This window comes from Hemitrygon akajei, chromosome 10 (genome assembly GCF_048418815.1).
Source record: "Hemitrygon akajei chromosome 10, sHemAka1.3, whole genome shotgun sequence".
Classification (NCBI taxonomy): domain Eukaryota; kingdom Metazoa; phylum Chordata; class Chondrichthyes; order Myliobatiformes; family Dasyatidae; genus Hemitrygon; species Hemitrygon akajei.
The window spans coordinates 170,949,632-170,967,520 of record NC_133133.1 but is presented as its reverse complement, the minus strand read 5'-3'; the positions used below and the strand labels follow the sequence as shown (position 1 = coordinate 170,967,520).

General features: G+C 40.0%; 1 protein-coding gene and 1 long non-coding RNA gene across 2 annotated transcripts in view; one reads left to right on the top strand and one right to left on the bottom strand.

Annotated features, from left to right (window-relative positions):
* The window catches only part of myrfl (myelin regulatory factor like), a 71,336-nt gene that overhangs the window by 12,913 nt on the left and 40,534 nt on the right, over positions 1–17,889 (top strand). Inside the window, exons 3-10 of the mRNA XM_073059672.1 lie at positions 972–1,033; positions 3,500–3,767; positions 4,819–4,910; positions 10,695–10,842; positions 11,906–12,101; positions 14,476–14,552; positions 17,370–17,480; positions 17,666–17,756. Coding sequence (XP_072915773.1) covers positions 972–1,033; positions 3,500–3,767; positions 4,819–4,910; positions 10,695–10,842; positions 11,906–12,101; positions 14,476–14,552; positions 17,370–17,480; positions 17,666–17,756 — 1,045 coding nt within the window. The remainder of the gene's footprint in view (positions 1–971; positions 1,034–3,499; positions 3,768–4,818; positions 4,911–10,694; positions 10,843–11,905; positions 12,102–14,475; positions 14,553–17,369; positions 17,481–17,665; positions 17,757–17,889) is intronic.
* Positions 4,042–17,687, bottom strand: LOC140734951 (uncharacterized). Its single transcript, XR_012100646.1, has 3 exons — positions 17,619–17,687; positions 14,698–14,746; positions 4,042–4,717 (listed from the first exon to the last, which is right to left on the bottom strand). It is a non-coding gene; the product is annotated as an uncharacterized lncRNA (long non-coding RNA).

Sequence of the window (17,889 nt, the reverse complement as noted above, 5' to 3'; positions counted from 1 at the left end):
TGTCCTAAAACGCCAGTGGCATGGGTTCAAAATGATTTTTGACGCGGTCACTTTTCACACGTGGCCATGGAGGGTTGGTGTTAGAGGGCTTTCTGCTATTGGATACAGGTATGTAGGGCAGTGGGAATTCAACTGCTAATCTCATAATGTATGATGATCAGTAAAGGAATTTCTGTTCCTGTCATTTGCTGTGCCTTTGGTGAAGTTAGGTGTCTGAGTGGTATCCTGTTTTAGTTTCTTACCGGACTAATGCGAAGTGTTCATGTTAACTTGTGCCATTTGCTTTCTGTATCATGAGTAGGATTTAAGTTTTCCATCTAATGGACCCTCTGATATGATGTCTTTCTGCTACTTCAACAACTTGACATATTACTGGACTGGTTCTGAGTTCTACTATACCACTATATTAGTGTAAAGCAAATACTCAAATGCATAGAACATAGAACAGTACAGAACAGAAGCAGACTATCTGGCCCATGATAAAAAGCAAATCAAAATCACCCAAACACTAAGCTCTCCTACCTACTGCCTCTCATCTTCAATACACGCCCTCTGGTATTAGACATTTCAATCCTGGGAAACAGGTACTCTCTGTCCACTATATCAATGCCTCTCATAACTGTGTTAACCTCTACTAGATCTCTCCTGAGCCTCTGGTGCTTGCAAGAAAACAACCCAAGTTTGTCCAACCACTCGTGATAGCACATGCCCTCTAAACCAGGCAACGTCCTGGTAAAGCTCTTTTGCGCCCTCTCCAAAGCCTCAACATCCCTCCTCCAGTGAGGCAATCAGAACTGTATTCAATACTCCTGATGTGGCCTAACCAGAGTTTTGTCAAGTTGTAAAAGTGGCTATAAAATTCATAACCTCTTGCCTTTTGAATTCAGCGCCTCGACTAATATAAGCAAGTAGTGTAGTGTTGTTTGGCATATATTTATTGCAATAGTTAAAAATTTTCTGTGTTAACACAGCTCATTACCAGAGTCACCACCGGATTCTGTTTCTGAATGCTGTTCACCTCCACAAATGAAAGGTACGTGATGCTTTCATGTACAACATCGATACTGCAAGTAAGAGTTGTCAAGCAAAGCTTTTCAATAGCATGTTAAAATGCATGTTAAGATATAAATACAAAACCCTTACTGCCAACTGTGTTACTGATGTTCAAATGTTCTCTTAGTAGGCTCCAATGCTCACATTATACCCTGCAGAGTGGCAGGGTGGAGAAATGCCTCTATCAAAGGCACTTCCCTCCACTAGCCTGCAGGTCACTCTTGAGCAGGTGGTGGATGGTCGTATGAGCAGCTGATGTATATCACAAGTCCTGGTTATGTAACCACTGATGCCAGGCAGACAATCTCTGAAGAATAAATAAATAAATTATATATATATAAAAATCTCGATACTCTTCAGAAATTGTCTGCCTATATGTGTCGATATATATAAAATGTGTGTGTGAATACATGTGTGTATGTATATATACATACACAATTACATATATATTTTTCTGCCGTGTAACAACAAATTTCATGACATGTCAATGTTGTGAGTGGTACGGTAGTGTAGTGGTTAGCACAACACTATACAACCAAGACAACCTGGGTTCAATTCTACCTGTAAGACATTTGTACATTCTCCCCTGACTGCGTGGGTTTCCTCCAGGTGATCCGGTTTCCTTCCGCTGTCCAAAACATACTGGTAGGTAGGTGAACTGGTGATTGTAAATTGTTCCATGATGAGGCTGGGATTGAATCGGGAGATTGCAGGATAGCATGGCTCGGAGGGCCAGAAGGGCCTATTCCACGCTGTATCTCAACAAATAAATAGGGAAATAAATATTAAATCTGGCTCTGATATGATCTAATCTCGATATTTATGGAGTTGAACATAAAGGAATAAAATTGAGTAGAAATAAATCGTCCATTTTCCTAGTTAGCTGTCTGTTTTGGTGTGTTGGCAAGGGAACAGAACTGGGTCCTCAGCTGTTCACAACTTAGTAACTTAAGTGAAGAATCAGAGGGCAATGAACCATATTATAGGTGAGCAGGAAAATGAAGAGTATTGAGTTTCCATTGGAATGACTTAATCATACTATTTCATGCAAAACAGTTTTTCTTTGCATTTATTAATGCTTTATCATTTCTCCCAATTATATTCTTTCTGTTTCAACATTAGATACCTGTCTTATTTTCTGCTCTGAGCCATATTCCCTGATCTCTGTAAAGGAACGTGTTTATTTTCAGAATAACTCTTTATTCATTCCCATAGATGCTGCTTGACCTTCTGAGTTCCTCCACCACTTCTTGTGTGTTTTACGCTGGATGTCCAGCATTTGTATAATCTCTTATATTTTGTATCAAAAACTAATTTTCCTTCCTATGAACTTTTTATTTTGCACTGCAGGTAACAAGATCATTTGAGTGACACAATCTCTTAACTTCATGTAGGATTAATTAATAGGAAATATATGGTTTCATCAAAGAGACTAGGCAAAGAATATTCTGGAAATAAAACCATCTTTGACAAAGTTCAGAACAGTCTTTTGAAAAGATGGTAGACTTTACAGATAAGTAGTTGATAGCATGGATAGAACTGGATGATATCCATAAAAATATACTTGTCAAATGATAAATGCTTAATTGAGAGGACATTGTAACTTGTTCTTCCATAGAGAGTGCTTTTTACTATCTTTAGAGGGAATCTGTTATTTATTTGAAAGCACAGGTCAAATAGTATCTGTGAAGAGAAAAAGAGTTACCATTTTGTGTGTCATTGTGAAGTGGATTAATTGTAGACAGCATAGATACCATGGAGTAAATTGTCTCCAATGACACTGTAGATCGATGCGATAAGTTGCAGTTTTGCTTTTTAAAATTCAAAGTAAATTTTATTATCCAAGTACATATGCTGTATGCCACCGTATGCAAACCTGAGATTTATTTCCTTTGTGGGCAAACTCAGCAAATCTATAGAATAATAACCATAACAGATTCAATAAAAGACCACCCAACTTGGACGATCAACCAAAGTGCAAAAGGCAGCAACCTGTGCAAATACAAAAAGAAGAAATAATAATAAATAAACAATAAATGTTGGAACATAAGATGAAAAGTGAAACCATAAGTTGAGGGAACATTTCAATGATGGGGCAAGTGAAGTTATCCCCTAGAGCCTGGTGGTTGAGGGGTAATAACTGTTCCTGAACCTGGTGGTGTGAGTCCTGAGGCTCTTGTACATCTTCTTGATGGCAGCAGCGAGAAGAGAGTGTGTCCTGGGCAGTGGGACGTCCCTGCTTTCCTGTGACAGTGTTTCATCTAAATGTGCTCAGTGGCTGGGAGGGTTTTACCTGTAATGGACTGAACTGTGTCCATTACTTTTTGTATTCAATTCAAGGGCATTGGTGTTTCTGTACCAGGCTGTGAGGCAGTTATATCATCCAGTTTGGAAGGATGCATGCCTTTTAGTAAGAAATACTGGATTAATTTAATATTCTATTTAGATGTACAGCGTGGAGGTACCTGGACTGCTGAAATCCACCCCCAGATGAGACAGACCTCTTCGGTGAACCATCGTAAAGCTTCTTGTGCGCTCAGTGAATTGGCGGTGTCTACTCATTCTAACTTGCCGCAACAATGCAGATATAATGGACTTCGGGAACATCCTGTGAAACCTCATGTGACTATGCCTCCGAGCAACTGCTCAGTATCTTCAAGTTATGCGTGTCTACCAACTGTTCCCGTCCAGCAGAATATCAATCACCCCTCTGAGTGAGTCCAACTTATTTCAGGAAAGCAGCGAACATTTGAATTAATATTTTAGTACTTGCTATATCTAAACCAGGTTAAATCTGAGTGTAATTATTGATGTTCACGTTGCATTTTAGTTGCATATAGTTAACTGACTTATAATCAAACAATCAACTATGTCAAGTCAAGTTTATTGTCATTTAACTATATACACATATATCGCCAAATGAGACGTTTTTCCAGATCAGAGAGTAAAGCACAATGGTACACACAGCACACATATAACACACAGTAACTCAGGAAAGTAAGAATTAAATCTACAAATGAATTACACATAGGTAAGAAAAAGTAAAGTGCATAAATTAAATACTGTAGGGTACAGTACAAATTATCTGGTGACACTTCGAATGCGATGCGGCAGGGAGTTCAGGAGCCTAATGGCCTGAGGGGTGAAGCTGTTTCCTGTATTGACTGTTCTTGTCTTGATGCATCGGGAGCTCCTGCCTGATGGTTGAAAGTCAGAAAGGATGCTGGACGGATGGGTGGGTTCCCTAATAACATTAAGGGCCATGCGGGTGGTAGGAAGATCCTGATGTTCTTGTCTGCTATTCTCAAAGTCCTTTGTAAGGGCACTCAGTCCAATGGTCTGCTGCTTCCATAGCAGATGCTCCAGATGCTCTCAATGGTGTTCCTGTAAAATTCAGTTAAGATGGGGGCAGGGGGAGGTGGGCACGAGGGGAGAAACACTTGCCTCATTCTCCTCAGGAAGTGGAGGCACTGCAGTGCTGCCTTATTCAGGGAGGTGCTATTGATGGATCAGGTGAGGTTGTCCGTGATGTGAACTCCCAGGAACTTGGTGCATTTAACTCTCTCTGCGGAGGAGCCATGAATGCGCGGAGCGGGATGGTTCCTCTGCACCTTCCTAAAGTCCACTATTATTTCTCTGGTCTGATTGTGATTACTTGTCCAATCTGGAAAAAGAAAATGATTGAAAAATTGTTTCTATTGAGGATACAGTCAAAATGTACAAAATATATTCTGCAAATTTCTCACAAAACTTCTTGTGTTCTAGAGTTTTAATTCCGCATTCAAACAAAAGGAAACATCCTGAGTTTTTTGAGGGCACTGTTGATGACACGTGGAATGACATTGAAGAAGATTGCTGTAGGTTTATGTTGAAATTGTTTTGTTTTTTTTCTTTCAATTTGTGTCAACTGGAAAATTGGATAAATTCTGTATTAATTGTTTTCAGTTAGTTCTATTTTTAAAGGAGTTAATTTCTCTGTGAAAATAGGATGGGTAACATATGTAATGAGTAGAATCATTGATTCATTCCATGTGTGATGCACCATCAATAACTCTCGGAGACGGGAGGCAAACAATAGGCTTTTATTAGTTGCAAGAGACCACGATTAATAGCAAGAGACCACCACACAACATCCTGGAGACTGAGGGAGGAGCAGTGCCTCCAATCGCCTTTATACCGGGGTCTGTGGGAGGAGCCATAGGAGCAGTCAGCAGAGGGGCATGTCCAGACAGGTATATGTAGTTCACCACATTGTGAGACTTGGATGGCCATCATTATTGGAATTGTTGCACATAGAGAAATTGCAGATGGATGAGGTCAGTGATCCGTGGTGAGGCTGTTCTCCCTTTGTAAAGCAAGAGTAGTTTAAGGCTGGGACAGAGACATAGAACATAGAATAGTACAGCACATTACAGGTCCGGCCCACAATGTTGTGCCGACCCTCAAACCCTACCTCCCATATAACCCCCCACCTTAAATTCCTCCATAAACCTGTCTAGTATTATCCCATCTAACATTATCCCATCAAGTAGAGATGATTGATTTGGAAATTATTATTTTCTTGATATTAACATCTAAGCAGTGCCTTGGAAACTTCGTCAGTGTACTGATGAAGGGTCTCGGCCCAAAACGTCGACAGTGCTTCTCCCTATAGATGCTGCCTGTGTTCCACCAGCATTTTGTGTGTGTTCCTTGGAAACTCAAGTTTGGTTTCATGCTGAACTCCCATTTCATCACGAACATGTCTGGCAGTTCATCCAAAAGCCTTATCATACAAATTGTGTAAAGGAAGTTTTACTTTTTCATAAAGTTATCTTGATGGCTGCCAGGTGATGAAGCAATTTTCTTATTGAATTCTAGGGTAAGCTAAATTTTTTAAAAAATGATCTTAAACGAGGAATAGAAAAGCAAGTTGTAAGGATTTCCACAATTATGTGCGAAGGAAAAAAGTACTGAAAGTAGAAGTGTGTATTTACTGATTTAAGAGGCCTGTTGCTAATTGCAGTCCTGTTCTAGGTCTGGCTGAGATCAAATAAGGCAACACACACACACACACACACACACACACACACACACACACACACACACACACACACACACACACACACACTCACACACACACACACACACACACACACACACACTGGAACTGTATCCATTTCTTTCTCTCTCTCTCTCTCTCTCTCTCTCTCTCTCTCTCTCTCTCTCTCTATATATATATATATATATATATATATATATATATAATTTTCTTCCTTAGGTAGCTCAGACAATGCCCTTCTTGTTTTCTCGTCTCTGTTAAGAATACCTTCCAATCTACTGTGTCAGAATCTTGCATAAAGGTGATACTTGCAATGGGGAGCAGAGATGCACCTATCAGGATTCACAAATAACTGCCCAGTAAACTGAGATCCAGAGTAACGGTAATTCTCATGCAGTTCATGTGGTAAGAGGTAAACAGAGCATTTATTTCCAGCTCATGTTTTGTGATGCATACTCAGATGACCTGGCTTCACTTTATGGAGAGTTGAGATATGGACCCTTCTCCATGCACCCATCAGCATACATAAGGCACTTCTACCCAGTGTCTCTTCATGTTAAAATCCTCTCATCCAAAACATCAATCTAGCTAGTCTTTATTGCATCACTTCCAGGACGATTGTATCCATCATTGACCATGAAATTAAAATTAGATGTTATCATCCCTTAGATCCTTGAGATCATAGAAATACAGCATTCATATACATCTAGTCTGTGCTGAACCATTTAAACTTCCTAGTCACATCGACCTGCACCAGGACCATAGCCCTCTATACCCCTGCCATCCAGGTACCTATCCAAACTTCTCTTAACCATTGAAATTGAGCTTGCATGCACCACTTGCTCTGACAGCTCATTCCACACTCTCAATACCCTCTGAGTGAAGATGCCTCTCTTTAAACTTTTAAACCTTTAAACATGTTCTTCTTAAACTTTTCACCTTTCACCATTAACCCATGACCTCTACATGTAGTCCCACCCATCCTCAGTGGAAAAAGATGACTTGCATTTACTTTATCTTTACCCTTCATAATTCAAATTTCCTGTCAATCTGTGTTCAAAAGAGTAAGTCCTAACCTACACAATCTTTCCACCTCACTTAGGTCCTCCAGCTCCAGCAAAGTCCTTGTAAATTTTCTTAGTAATCTTTCTCCTTCAATATTTTTGTTAATTTCTACATAGAAGAATACGGAGTACAAGAAGATATATATTATATATCACATTTTTTGAGGCTTCAAGGAAAAAATCCTAATCATATAGTGAAATATGTTATCAGCCAACATCTGTACTTTAAGAACAAATCAAAGGTTTTGAAAATAGTTCAGAAATGGTCCCCACAATGTTTGAAAGTCTTGACTAGATTCAGAAATTGAACAATGGATCTTCTCTAAATTTAAGCATGACATAACATTGAGCATGAGTAGGCGGAACAACATCCTTCCATTTAAGCAAGAGCACCCTCCTAGCTACAAGAGAAGTTCAATTTCTGAGGAAACTTGGAATGGAATTTTTAAATTGGTTAACACTTCATCATTATGTGCCCGCCACTCCCTCCTACAATTTAAAGTGGTTCATAGGGCTCACATGACCAAGGATAAGCTATCTCGTTTTTATTCGGATATATCTCCCTATTGTGATAGATGTAACAATGGAGAAGCTGCACTAATTCATATGTTTTGGACATGTCCGAGTCTTGATAAATATTGGAAGGAAGTATTCCAAACTTTCTCTGTACTTTTCAAAGTAAATTTTAAGTCTAACCCTTTGATTGCCTTATTCAGTACTGTTGGAGGAAAAGATATTATTTTGGAGACATCTAATTTGCACATTTTGGCTTTTATTTCTCTTGGTAATCTTTCAACCTTATTTATATTTTTCATGTAGGTAGGTGACCAAAACTGCACATAATACTCCAAATTAGGCCTCACCAATGTCTTATACAACTTCATCAAAACATCCCATCTCCTGTACATTGATTTATGAAGGCCAATGTGCCAAAAGCTTTCTTTATGTCCCTATTAACCTGTGACACCACCTTTAATGAATTATGGACCTGTATTCCTAGATCTCTTGTTCTACCACACCCCTCAGTGCTACTGTTCACTGTGTAAGACCTACCTTGGTTTGTCCTACTGAAGTGCAACATCTTGCACATATCTGCATTAAATTCCATCTGCTATTTTCCAGCTGGTCCAGATCCTGCTGCAAGCTCTGATAGTCTTCCTCGCTGTCCATTATACCCCCCATCTCGGAGTCATCTGCAAATTTGCTGATCCAGTCAACCACTTCTCATCCAGATTGTTGATATAGATGGCAAGCCGCAATGGACCCAGCACCGATTTCTACGGCACTCCACTGGTCACAGGCCTCCAGTCAGAGAGGCAACCATCTATGACCGCTCTCTGGCTTCTCCCATAAAGCAAATATCTAATCCAATTTACTATCTCATCCTGAATGTTGGTGTTGTGCTTACCTTTGTGAAAACCTGCTCAGGCATTGAAATGATGCTTGGGACACTCATACTTGGTCCCAAGACTTAATTCCCTTTTGTAGATGCTTATCAAAGACATCCATTCATGTAGCATGTTATAAATCTGGAATTTCTGTAACAAGGACATCCCAAAGCACCTAACACAATAGCAATTAGGTAAAATAGAGAGGGGCAAACAATAAATTCCAGAGATTCTGTAGATGCTGGAAATCTTAAGCAACACACACACAATGCTGGAGGAACTGATAGAGTTCTCTGAGGAGGTGACCAGGCATATAGATAACGGTAGTGCAGTGGATGTGATCTACATGGATTTTAGTAAGGCATTTGACAAGGTTCCACATGGTAGGCTTATTCAGAAAGTCAGAAGGCATGGGATCCAGGGAAGTTTGGCCAGGTGGATTCAGAATTGGCTTGCCTGTAGAAGGCAGAGGGTCGTGGTGGAGGGAGTACATTCAGATTGGAGGGTTGTAACTAGTGGTGTCCCACAAGGATCTGTCCTGGGACCTCTACTTTTTGTGATTTTTATTAATGACCTGGATGTGGGGGTAGAAGGGTGGGTTGGCAAGTTTGCAGGCGACACAAAGGTTGGTGGTGTTGTAGATAGTGTAGAGGATTGTCGAAGATTGCAGAGACATTGATAGGATGCAGAAGTGGGCTAAGAAGTGGCAGATGGAGTTCAACCCAGAGAAGTGTGAGGTGGTACATTTGGAAGGACAAACTCCAAGGCAGAGTACAAAGTAAATGGCAGGATACTTGGTAGTGTGGAGGAACAGAGGGATCTGGGGGTACATGTCCACAGATCCCTGAAAGTTGTCTCACAGGTGGTTAAGAAAGCTTATGGGGTGTTAGTTTTCATAAGTCGAGGAATAGAGTTTAAGATACACGATGTAATGATGCAGCTTTATAAAACTCTAGTTAGGCCACACTTGGAGTACTGTGTCCAGTTCTGGTTACCTCACTATAGGAAGGATGTGGAAGCATTGGAAAGGGTATAGAGGAGATTTACCAGGATGCTGCCTGGTTTAGAGAATATGGATTATGATCAGAGATTAAGGGAGCTAGGGCCTTACTCTTTGGAGAGGAGGATGAGAGGAGACATGATAGAGGTGTACAAGATATTAAGAAGAATAGACAGAGTGGACAGCCAGCGCCTCTTCCCCAGGGCACCACTGCTCAGTACGAGAGGACATGGCTTTAAGGTAAGGGGACGGAAGTTCAAGGGGGATATTAGAGGAAGGTTTTCCACTCAGAGAGTGGTTGGTGTGTGGAATGCACTGCCTGAGTCAGTGGTGGAGGCAGTTACACTAGTGAAGTTTAAGAGACTACTAGACAGGTATATGGAGGAATTTAAGGTGGGGGGTTATATGGGAGGCAGGGTTTGAAGGTCGGCACAACATTATGTGCTATTCTATGTTCTATGTTTTAACTCAGAAAGTCAGGCAGCATCTATGGAGAGGAATAATCAGTCGATGATTTGGGCCAAGGCCCTTCATCAGCCCTGATGAAGGCTTTTGGCCTGAAACGGTGACTGTTTATTTCCCTCTATAGCAGGGGCTCCCTGGTTCTTTTATGCCATGGACCCCCACCATTAACCAAGGAGTCTGTGTTCCCCAGGTTAGGGAGCCCTGCTCTATAGATACTGCCTGACTTGCTGAGTTCTGCCAACACTTGGTCTGTGTTGCTCGAAATGGAGAGGGGATTGGCTGGGCCACACAATGACAATGACTTGCATGTGAATCTAAATTAGATTTTTTTAAAAAATCAGCTCACATCAGTTTTGCTTTCCTTTGGCTGTCTACCTGAAAATGGTGCATTTGTGATTTTATGCATACAGTACAACTTTCCTTCAATGATTAGATTCATTATCAAGTGCATGCATTCTGCATTGTTTAATCCAGTTTTTATTTCATTGCATTCTCTAATTAACACTTCTTTTGTAATATTAATATCAATATTCGTTAACTTATCTTCATTTATTAAATTTTGTTGAGTAAAACATCTTACAGATTTTCTTTGTAGCCAATGTATCCAGCGTAGATTGAGTTCTCTTCTAATTTACTGTCAGACTAGCCTTATCAATATACATACCTGATTTTCTGAAACATAGATTCTAGAGAACACTGTGCAGATAACCACAGTTTTGATACGGACAGGCAAACGGGAGTTTCTATGGACTGGGGCTGTCTACGTTTGAAATGGCAACCTTTCCAACCCAATCAATGGGCGACATTATGTGACAGTAGTTACAATGAATTGTAAGTATTTTTTTTACCTTTTTAACTTTTAATTTGAAGGTTTGTGGTTATGTGACAGAAGGGCAGAATGTTAGCGCAGACCTTACAATGCCAGCAATAAGATTGGGGTTTGCTTTGTGCCACTGTCTGTAAGGAGCTTGTACATTCTCCCCATGGTTACATGGGTTTCCTCCCAGTGCTCTGGTTTCTTCCCACATTCCACAGCTTAGGCTTAGTGGGTTGTGGCACTGGAATGGTGGCGACACTTTATATTTGTTTATTGCGATACAGCGCGGAACGGGCCCTTCTGGCCCTTGCAGCCACACTGCCCAGCAATCCCCCGATTTAATCCGAACTTAATCACGGGACAATTTACAACTGCCCTCGATGCCAACTGACACGACTGTGGGAGGAAACCGGATAAAACCCACACAGTCGTGAGTGAATGTGCAAACAGCGGCTGGAATTGAACCGGGGTCGCCTGTGCTGTAAAGCACTGTGCTAACCACTCTGCTACCAATCCTCACAAGGATTGTGCAGCACAATCGTCACTGATTTGATTTGATGCAAATGACACATTCCACCGAACGTTTTGATGTAAGTGTGACACATACAGCTGATCTTTATCTATCTCGTGATCTTTAGAAAATATACAGTATCTTAAATACAAAACACCATTTTCTATTGGCCTATTGTATGGTTACTTTTGTTGTGCCATGGAAGTTTGATGGTTATTGATAGAAATTTCTGAGTACAGATACTAACTATTTCATCTCATGCCCTAAATCTTCATTGTTTATGGGTAAGGTTTACAAACACTGATGCATATTTTAATAAAATCTGAATTGTATTTGGACAAAAGGGCATGATATTCCGACTTTTTTTCTCTAATATTACAATTGGAAATGCTTCATTGTTAAATCGGCTGATTCATTCCCTTTCCAAAATGCTTTGAAAAATCGTTTTTCCTGTTTCAGAAGTATGTTTTGACTACTGCCGTGCATGCTATTTCATTAATCCATTTTTTTTGTACCCGGAAGGGTGCATGTAAAATTAATTTTTAACTTTCTGTGTTTCTTATTAGATCTGCTCCAGGATATCAAGTAGATGCAGACAAAGGATTTAACTTTTCAACAGTGGATGGCTCATTTGTTTGTCAGAAGAAGAACCACTTCCAGGTCACAGTTCATGTTGGCTTGATTGGAAATCCAAAATATGTCAAAACACCTGTGGGCTTTAAACCAATTGAATCATTCTTCCTGAATATTTTTGGAGTAAAGGCAAGTTTTAAAATAGATTTGTAATTGAAAAGTTATTTTTAGGGTTTAAATAATCATCTATATACATCCCTAAAATGTAGAGTATTGTCTATAGGAAATGTTCACAGTTGGAATGTGTACATGTTACAGGTTTCAAGAGATTGTATTTCAATTAATTTGAAATCGTAAACTTTGATTTATACAAAACCAGTTTTAGTGTTATCTGGAAAATTTAACAATAAACTTGAATTTACCTTAAATTTGAATGGCCATAATTTAAAACTATATGAGCTGGTTTGTAAATCTCTGACCATTCATTATCAGAATAATCAGTAAAGCTAATGGTTCAGGATCTGGCTCACCGGGCACCGATTCCTAAACTCCCTCTAAACGCGCCTGGGCCCTGTTTCCCACCCTCACTGGGGTCCTTTCTAACCTGCACATCCTGGCTCACTGGAGTTCTGTTTTACAATACTGTGTACTCCATTAAAAACAAAGTGATGTAAAAGTGTGTTGTATTCACTGGAATTAATTGGGCAGCATGGTAGTGTAGTGGTTAGCACAATGCTTTGACCGGAGTTTGATTCCCACCGTTCCTATGTCCTTGCGTAGGGTTCCTCTAGGTGCGTGCTCTGGTTTCCTCCCACAATGCAACGGTGTACCAGTTGGGAGGTCAATTGGTCATTGTAAATTGTCCCGTGATTAGGCTGGGATTAAATCGGGGGACTGCTGGGTGGTGAAGTTTGACGGGCTGGAGTGGTCCATTCTGTGCTGTGCCTCAGTAAATAGAATGGAATATAGCTGAATAGCAGCAAATAGACTGGTACCACTACCATCCCAAATTATTGAGTTTTACTGTATTGGGGTTAAGAGCAGATGGTTAACAACAGCTAATAATTTTCAGACAAACTGTATGGTCAATTTGAAATGAAGGTTTGAAAGGCAGTGAATGCATTAAAGTTACTATTCTTAATTTATCATAGTTAACAAGGCCACTCCACGAGGCATAGCCATCACTTAAATTATCCCAGTACCATTTTAATTATTCTAATTGCTAAATGCAAAGTATGACTGACATGTTATCACTTTTAAACTGAACAGAATGCAAACACTTATAACAAGAACCACTCTAAGTGATTGCTTCTGACTGTAGTGCATAAATGATTTCTGCAAGAAGTGACTGAGGTATAGATCGTGCTTTCTACCTACATTATTAATATGAATTTCTGCAGCATTGCTAATCAAAGGAAATATTTAATTAGTCGAACTGACCAGCTCTTACCTCAGAACCCTAGAAATTTTAGCATCAAGTATTTACCTAATTCCTCCTTTAAAAGTGATTTTGATTGAATTTTGCTTCCTCCCTCTTTCTCTGACAGAACTCTGTCTGTTTTCTTCATGTGATGCCCAGAAGAGTGTAAAATATTTCAGCTAAGTTCTATTTAGTGCTTTGGAATGGCTAAGAAAAGCTTGCAGAGATCAATTAAAGCTGTTTGCTAGTTGAAGAAGGCTCTTTCCAGTTACTGCACTTTCAGACCGGAGTTAGAGTTATGAAGTGTGTTGGTAGAACATGTGCTTCAGAAATTCTGGTAGCAAAGTGTTCTTCCCATTTAGTATTGCTGTGTGTGAGATGGAAAAGACAGCATTGGTGACTGAGGTCCTGTGAATTCGAGACAATCGCTGGAGACAGTGGGGGCTCAAGGCTTTAGAGACAGCCAGGAGGATAACAGAACTAGTACTAACAGTAGGGCACAGCATGGGCCTGTATTCACTGGAATTCATAAAAATAAGGGATGACCTAGACTATAAGATCATAAGATATAGGAGCAGAAATAGGCCATTCAGCCCATCAAATCTCCTCCACCATTCAATTACGGGCTGATCTAATTCTTCCAGTCATCCCCACTCCCCTGCCTTCTCTCCATACCCTTTGATGCCCTGGCTAATCAAGAACCTATCTATCTCTGCCTTAAATGCCACAAACCTCATTGAAAGCTAACGAATGGTGAAAGGCCTCGATGAAGTGGATGCGGAGAAGATGTTTTCTATGGTGAGGGAGAGTAGAGGGCGTCCTTTAAGAACTTAGGTGAGGAGGAACTTTTTTAGCCAGAGAGTGGTGAATCTGTGGAATTTGTTGTCACAGGCGGCTGTGGAGGCCGGGTAATTGGGTATGTTTAAGGCAGAGGTTGATGGGCTCTTGATTAGGCAGGGCATGAAGGGATATGGGGGAAAGACAGGAGACTGGGGCTGAGAGGAAAATTGGATCGGCTATGATTGAATGGTGGAGCAGACTTGATGGGCCAAATGGCCTAATTCTGCTCCTATATCTTATTTGGCTTTCTTTTATACATCTAATAAAGGACTGCAATCATGAAACTGCTATTTTTCTTCACAGGCTGAAGCCACAAATCAGGTGATCACCATTGAGCAATCTCAATCTGACCGCAGCAAGAAACTTTTTAATCCAATCAGGTAACAGCTACAATAAAGTCCATTATAATTATGAAGTTTTAAAAGTGAAGCATAGCTAACTTGGAAAACTCAGCATCGCCCGCAGACAGAATGTGGGAAAAATGATAGGAAGGCTCAAATCGAGACTTGACCAGTAACAATTTACCTCAGAAACAATGATGCTAACAGCTTTCCTGTCATTGTTGGTTGTGCATCTGCAGGGAAACACAATCAGAAAGTGGCAGAATCAGAATCAGGTTTAATATCACCGGCATATGTCGTGAAACTTGTTAATTTTGTGGCAGCAGTACCTTGCAATACTTAATAATAAAAAGCAAATTACAGTAACATATGTGTATATAAAATAGTTAACTTAAATAAGTAAGTGCAAAAAAATTAATGAGGTAGTATTCATGGGTTTAATGTCCGTTCAGAAATTGGATGGCAGAGGGGAAGAAGCTAGCCCTGAATCGTTGAGTGCGGGTCTTCAGGCTCCTGTACGTTCTTCCAGATTGGTAGAGAAGATTTTAAGTTATTCATCACTCAGCTGCTATTTTTCTTCCAAACTCAGCTTTGAAATGCATTTCGGTATTTCACTGATGCTCATCAAAATCAGCAGGAAGCTGGAACAAATTTTGGACGAGGAACAAGCATGTGCAAGAATTGAGATAGAAATTGTTTAATAACAGTGATGGGGGATGTTCTCAGCAACACAGACACAAAATGCCAGAGGAACTCAGCAGGTCAAACAGCTTCTAGAGAGAGGAATAAACAGTAGATGTTTTGGGCAAGACCCTATCCTTATTTAAAAAAGAATTTGATAATAACACAAGGCTGGAATTATGTTGTACATTTGTAAATAAAAAGAGAAATATTTCAGTATCTTAGGGAGAATCCCCTAACCCAAATTAATTTCAAAATTGTACTTAAAATGTTAGAATATATGTCTAGATCAATATTTCCCTGTGCCCTTATTTGCATCCATCTTTCATGACGGTTGTATCGCTTTCTATACCAAAGCTTTGTAAAACAGTTTTCTACTTGTCTACTTTTTCTTTCATATTCTCTTCAAATGTGAATTCTTTTCACTTCAAAGGCTCAAAGTATGTGGTGAACTACATCTCCCTGCTCCTGTGGCTCCTCCCACGGACCCCGGTATAAAGGCGATTGGAGACTGAGCCCGGCCTCAGTCTCCAGGATGTAGTGTGGTGGTCAATTGCTGCTTGTTCTTTCTACCAGCCAATAAAAGCCGATATCTTGCCCCACGTCTCGGAGAGTTATTGATGGTGCATCAAAGTACATTTAGATTAGTCTTCCCCATAGACAGCCACGAAACAAAGAAAGCCATGGAACAGCACCAACCCCTGTCCCCATTTGCAGAACTAAACAAATTTCGCAAACAGCAACAAAAATATGTGTGAAAAACACAGAATATAAAACACAAAATCGAGAGAGTCCAGGCATATTCAGTTCAACTCGTTATCTGCAGTCAATCCCGATTGAAAATCACCCAGAATAACAACAAAAAAAACAAACAACTGGAAACACATCATAGCATGAACTACAGAGACCGGTCCACAACTGCAGACCCAGAACTTCCGACAGCATCGAGGGAAAGACCATCTGAGTGCAGGGACCTGCCTTCTGGAGCAGTGAGCAAGAGGGACAGAGAGAGATCATCACACGCAGACACCGTCCTCCAGCAGCAGTGAATGAGAGGCTTGTAGACGGCGCTGAACGTATATTGAAATGAGTCTTTGTGTCAGTAGCATTCACACCTTACTTCTTAAAATGGGTTAAGATTCCCTCTCTCAGATATACCTTTAGAATAACTCACGCTGACACAACTGTATTTCTATGTTATATTGACTATCCTGTGGTACATACTATTTATTATAAATTGCACATTGCACATTTAGATGGATTTTTACTCCTCATGTATATGAAGGATGTAAGTAATAAAGTCAACTCAATTTGGAATCGGATTTAATATCACCTGCATGTGTTGTGAAATTTGTTAACTTTGCAACAGCAGTACAATGCAATACATGATAAATATAGGAAAAAAAACATGAAGTTCAGTAGGTTTATTTGTATATTAAATAGTTAAATTAAATAAGTAATGCAAAAACAGAAATTAAAAAAAGCGGTGAGGTAGTATTCATGGGTTCAATGTCCATTCAGAAATCAGATAGCAGAGGGGAAGAAGCTGTTCCTGAATCGCTAAGAGTGTGCCTTCAGGCTCCTGTACCTCCTCCCTGATGGTAGCAATGAGAAGAGGGCATGTCCTGGGTGATGGGGGTCCTTAGTAACGGACACTGCCTTTTTGAGGCATCACTCCTTGAAGATGTCCTGGATATCACAGAGGCCAGTACCCATGGAGCTGACTAATTTTACAACTCTGCAGCTTACAGTTAAAGACTAACTGAGCATTCAGGTGCTTATTGTATAAAGTGGCGATCTCTGTCTGGAACTGATACTGCAGCTGACAATCAACAAACTGCGATGAGAGAGTCACACTTGAGTAAACACCTGTCAATTCTCCGCATTCTTCCAACCTGGAATTTAAAGTGATTTCAACATACTGTAACACACACAAAATGCTGGTAGGAACACAGCAGGCCAGGCAGCATCTACAGGGAGAAGCGTCTCGGCCCGAAATGTCGACAACGCTTCTCCCTATAGATGCTGCCTGGCCTGCTGTGTTCCACCAGCATTTTGTGTGTGTTGTTGTTTGAATTTCCAGCATCTGCAGATTTCCTCATGTTTGCTCTTCAACATACTGTACTCATCTGGAAAAAGTAGCTTAGAGAGATTTCAATGTATTTAATTTTACAGGTTTGATTTGCCAGGAGACCAAACAACAAAAATCACCTTAGGAAGACTACATTTTGGTAAAACAACTGCGAACAACATGAGGAAGAAGGGGAAACCTAATCCAGATCAGAGGTAGAATGTGATTGAAGTAAAATACAGTCATAGAGTTGTTACTGAGATGCTGGTAAACATTTCCTTTTCTTTCTATAGTTATATATAATTGAACATTTATTCTCTCATAACACGTCACAATAATCTGTGGATAATTACTAAAAGGGAAACAGTCCTTGCCGTAATTGAACTTTCTCCTTTTACAGGTATTTCATGCTTGTGGTTGGTCTGTATGCACTCAGTCAAAACCAGAGTTATCTATTAACTGCTCATTCATCGGAACAGATAATTGTGCGGGTAAATATTTTGTAACTCAAGTTCATCCAGGAATCATCACTTAAACTATTCCTTAGTATTAATAAATCTGAAGCTTCAAAGAAACCAGCACAGAATGTATGAATGGTTCCATTTAATATCAGAGAATGTATAC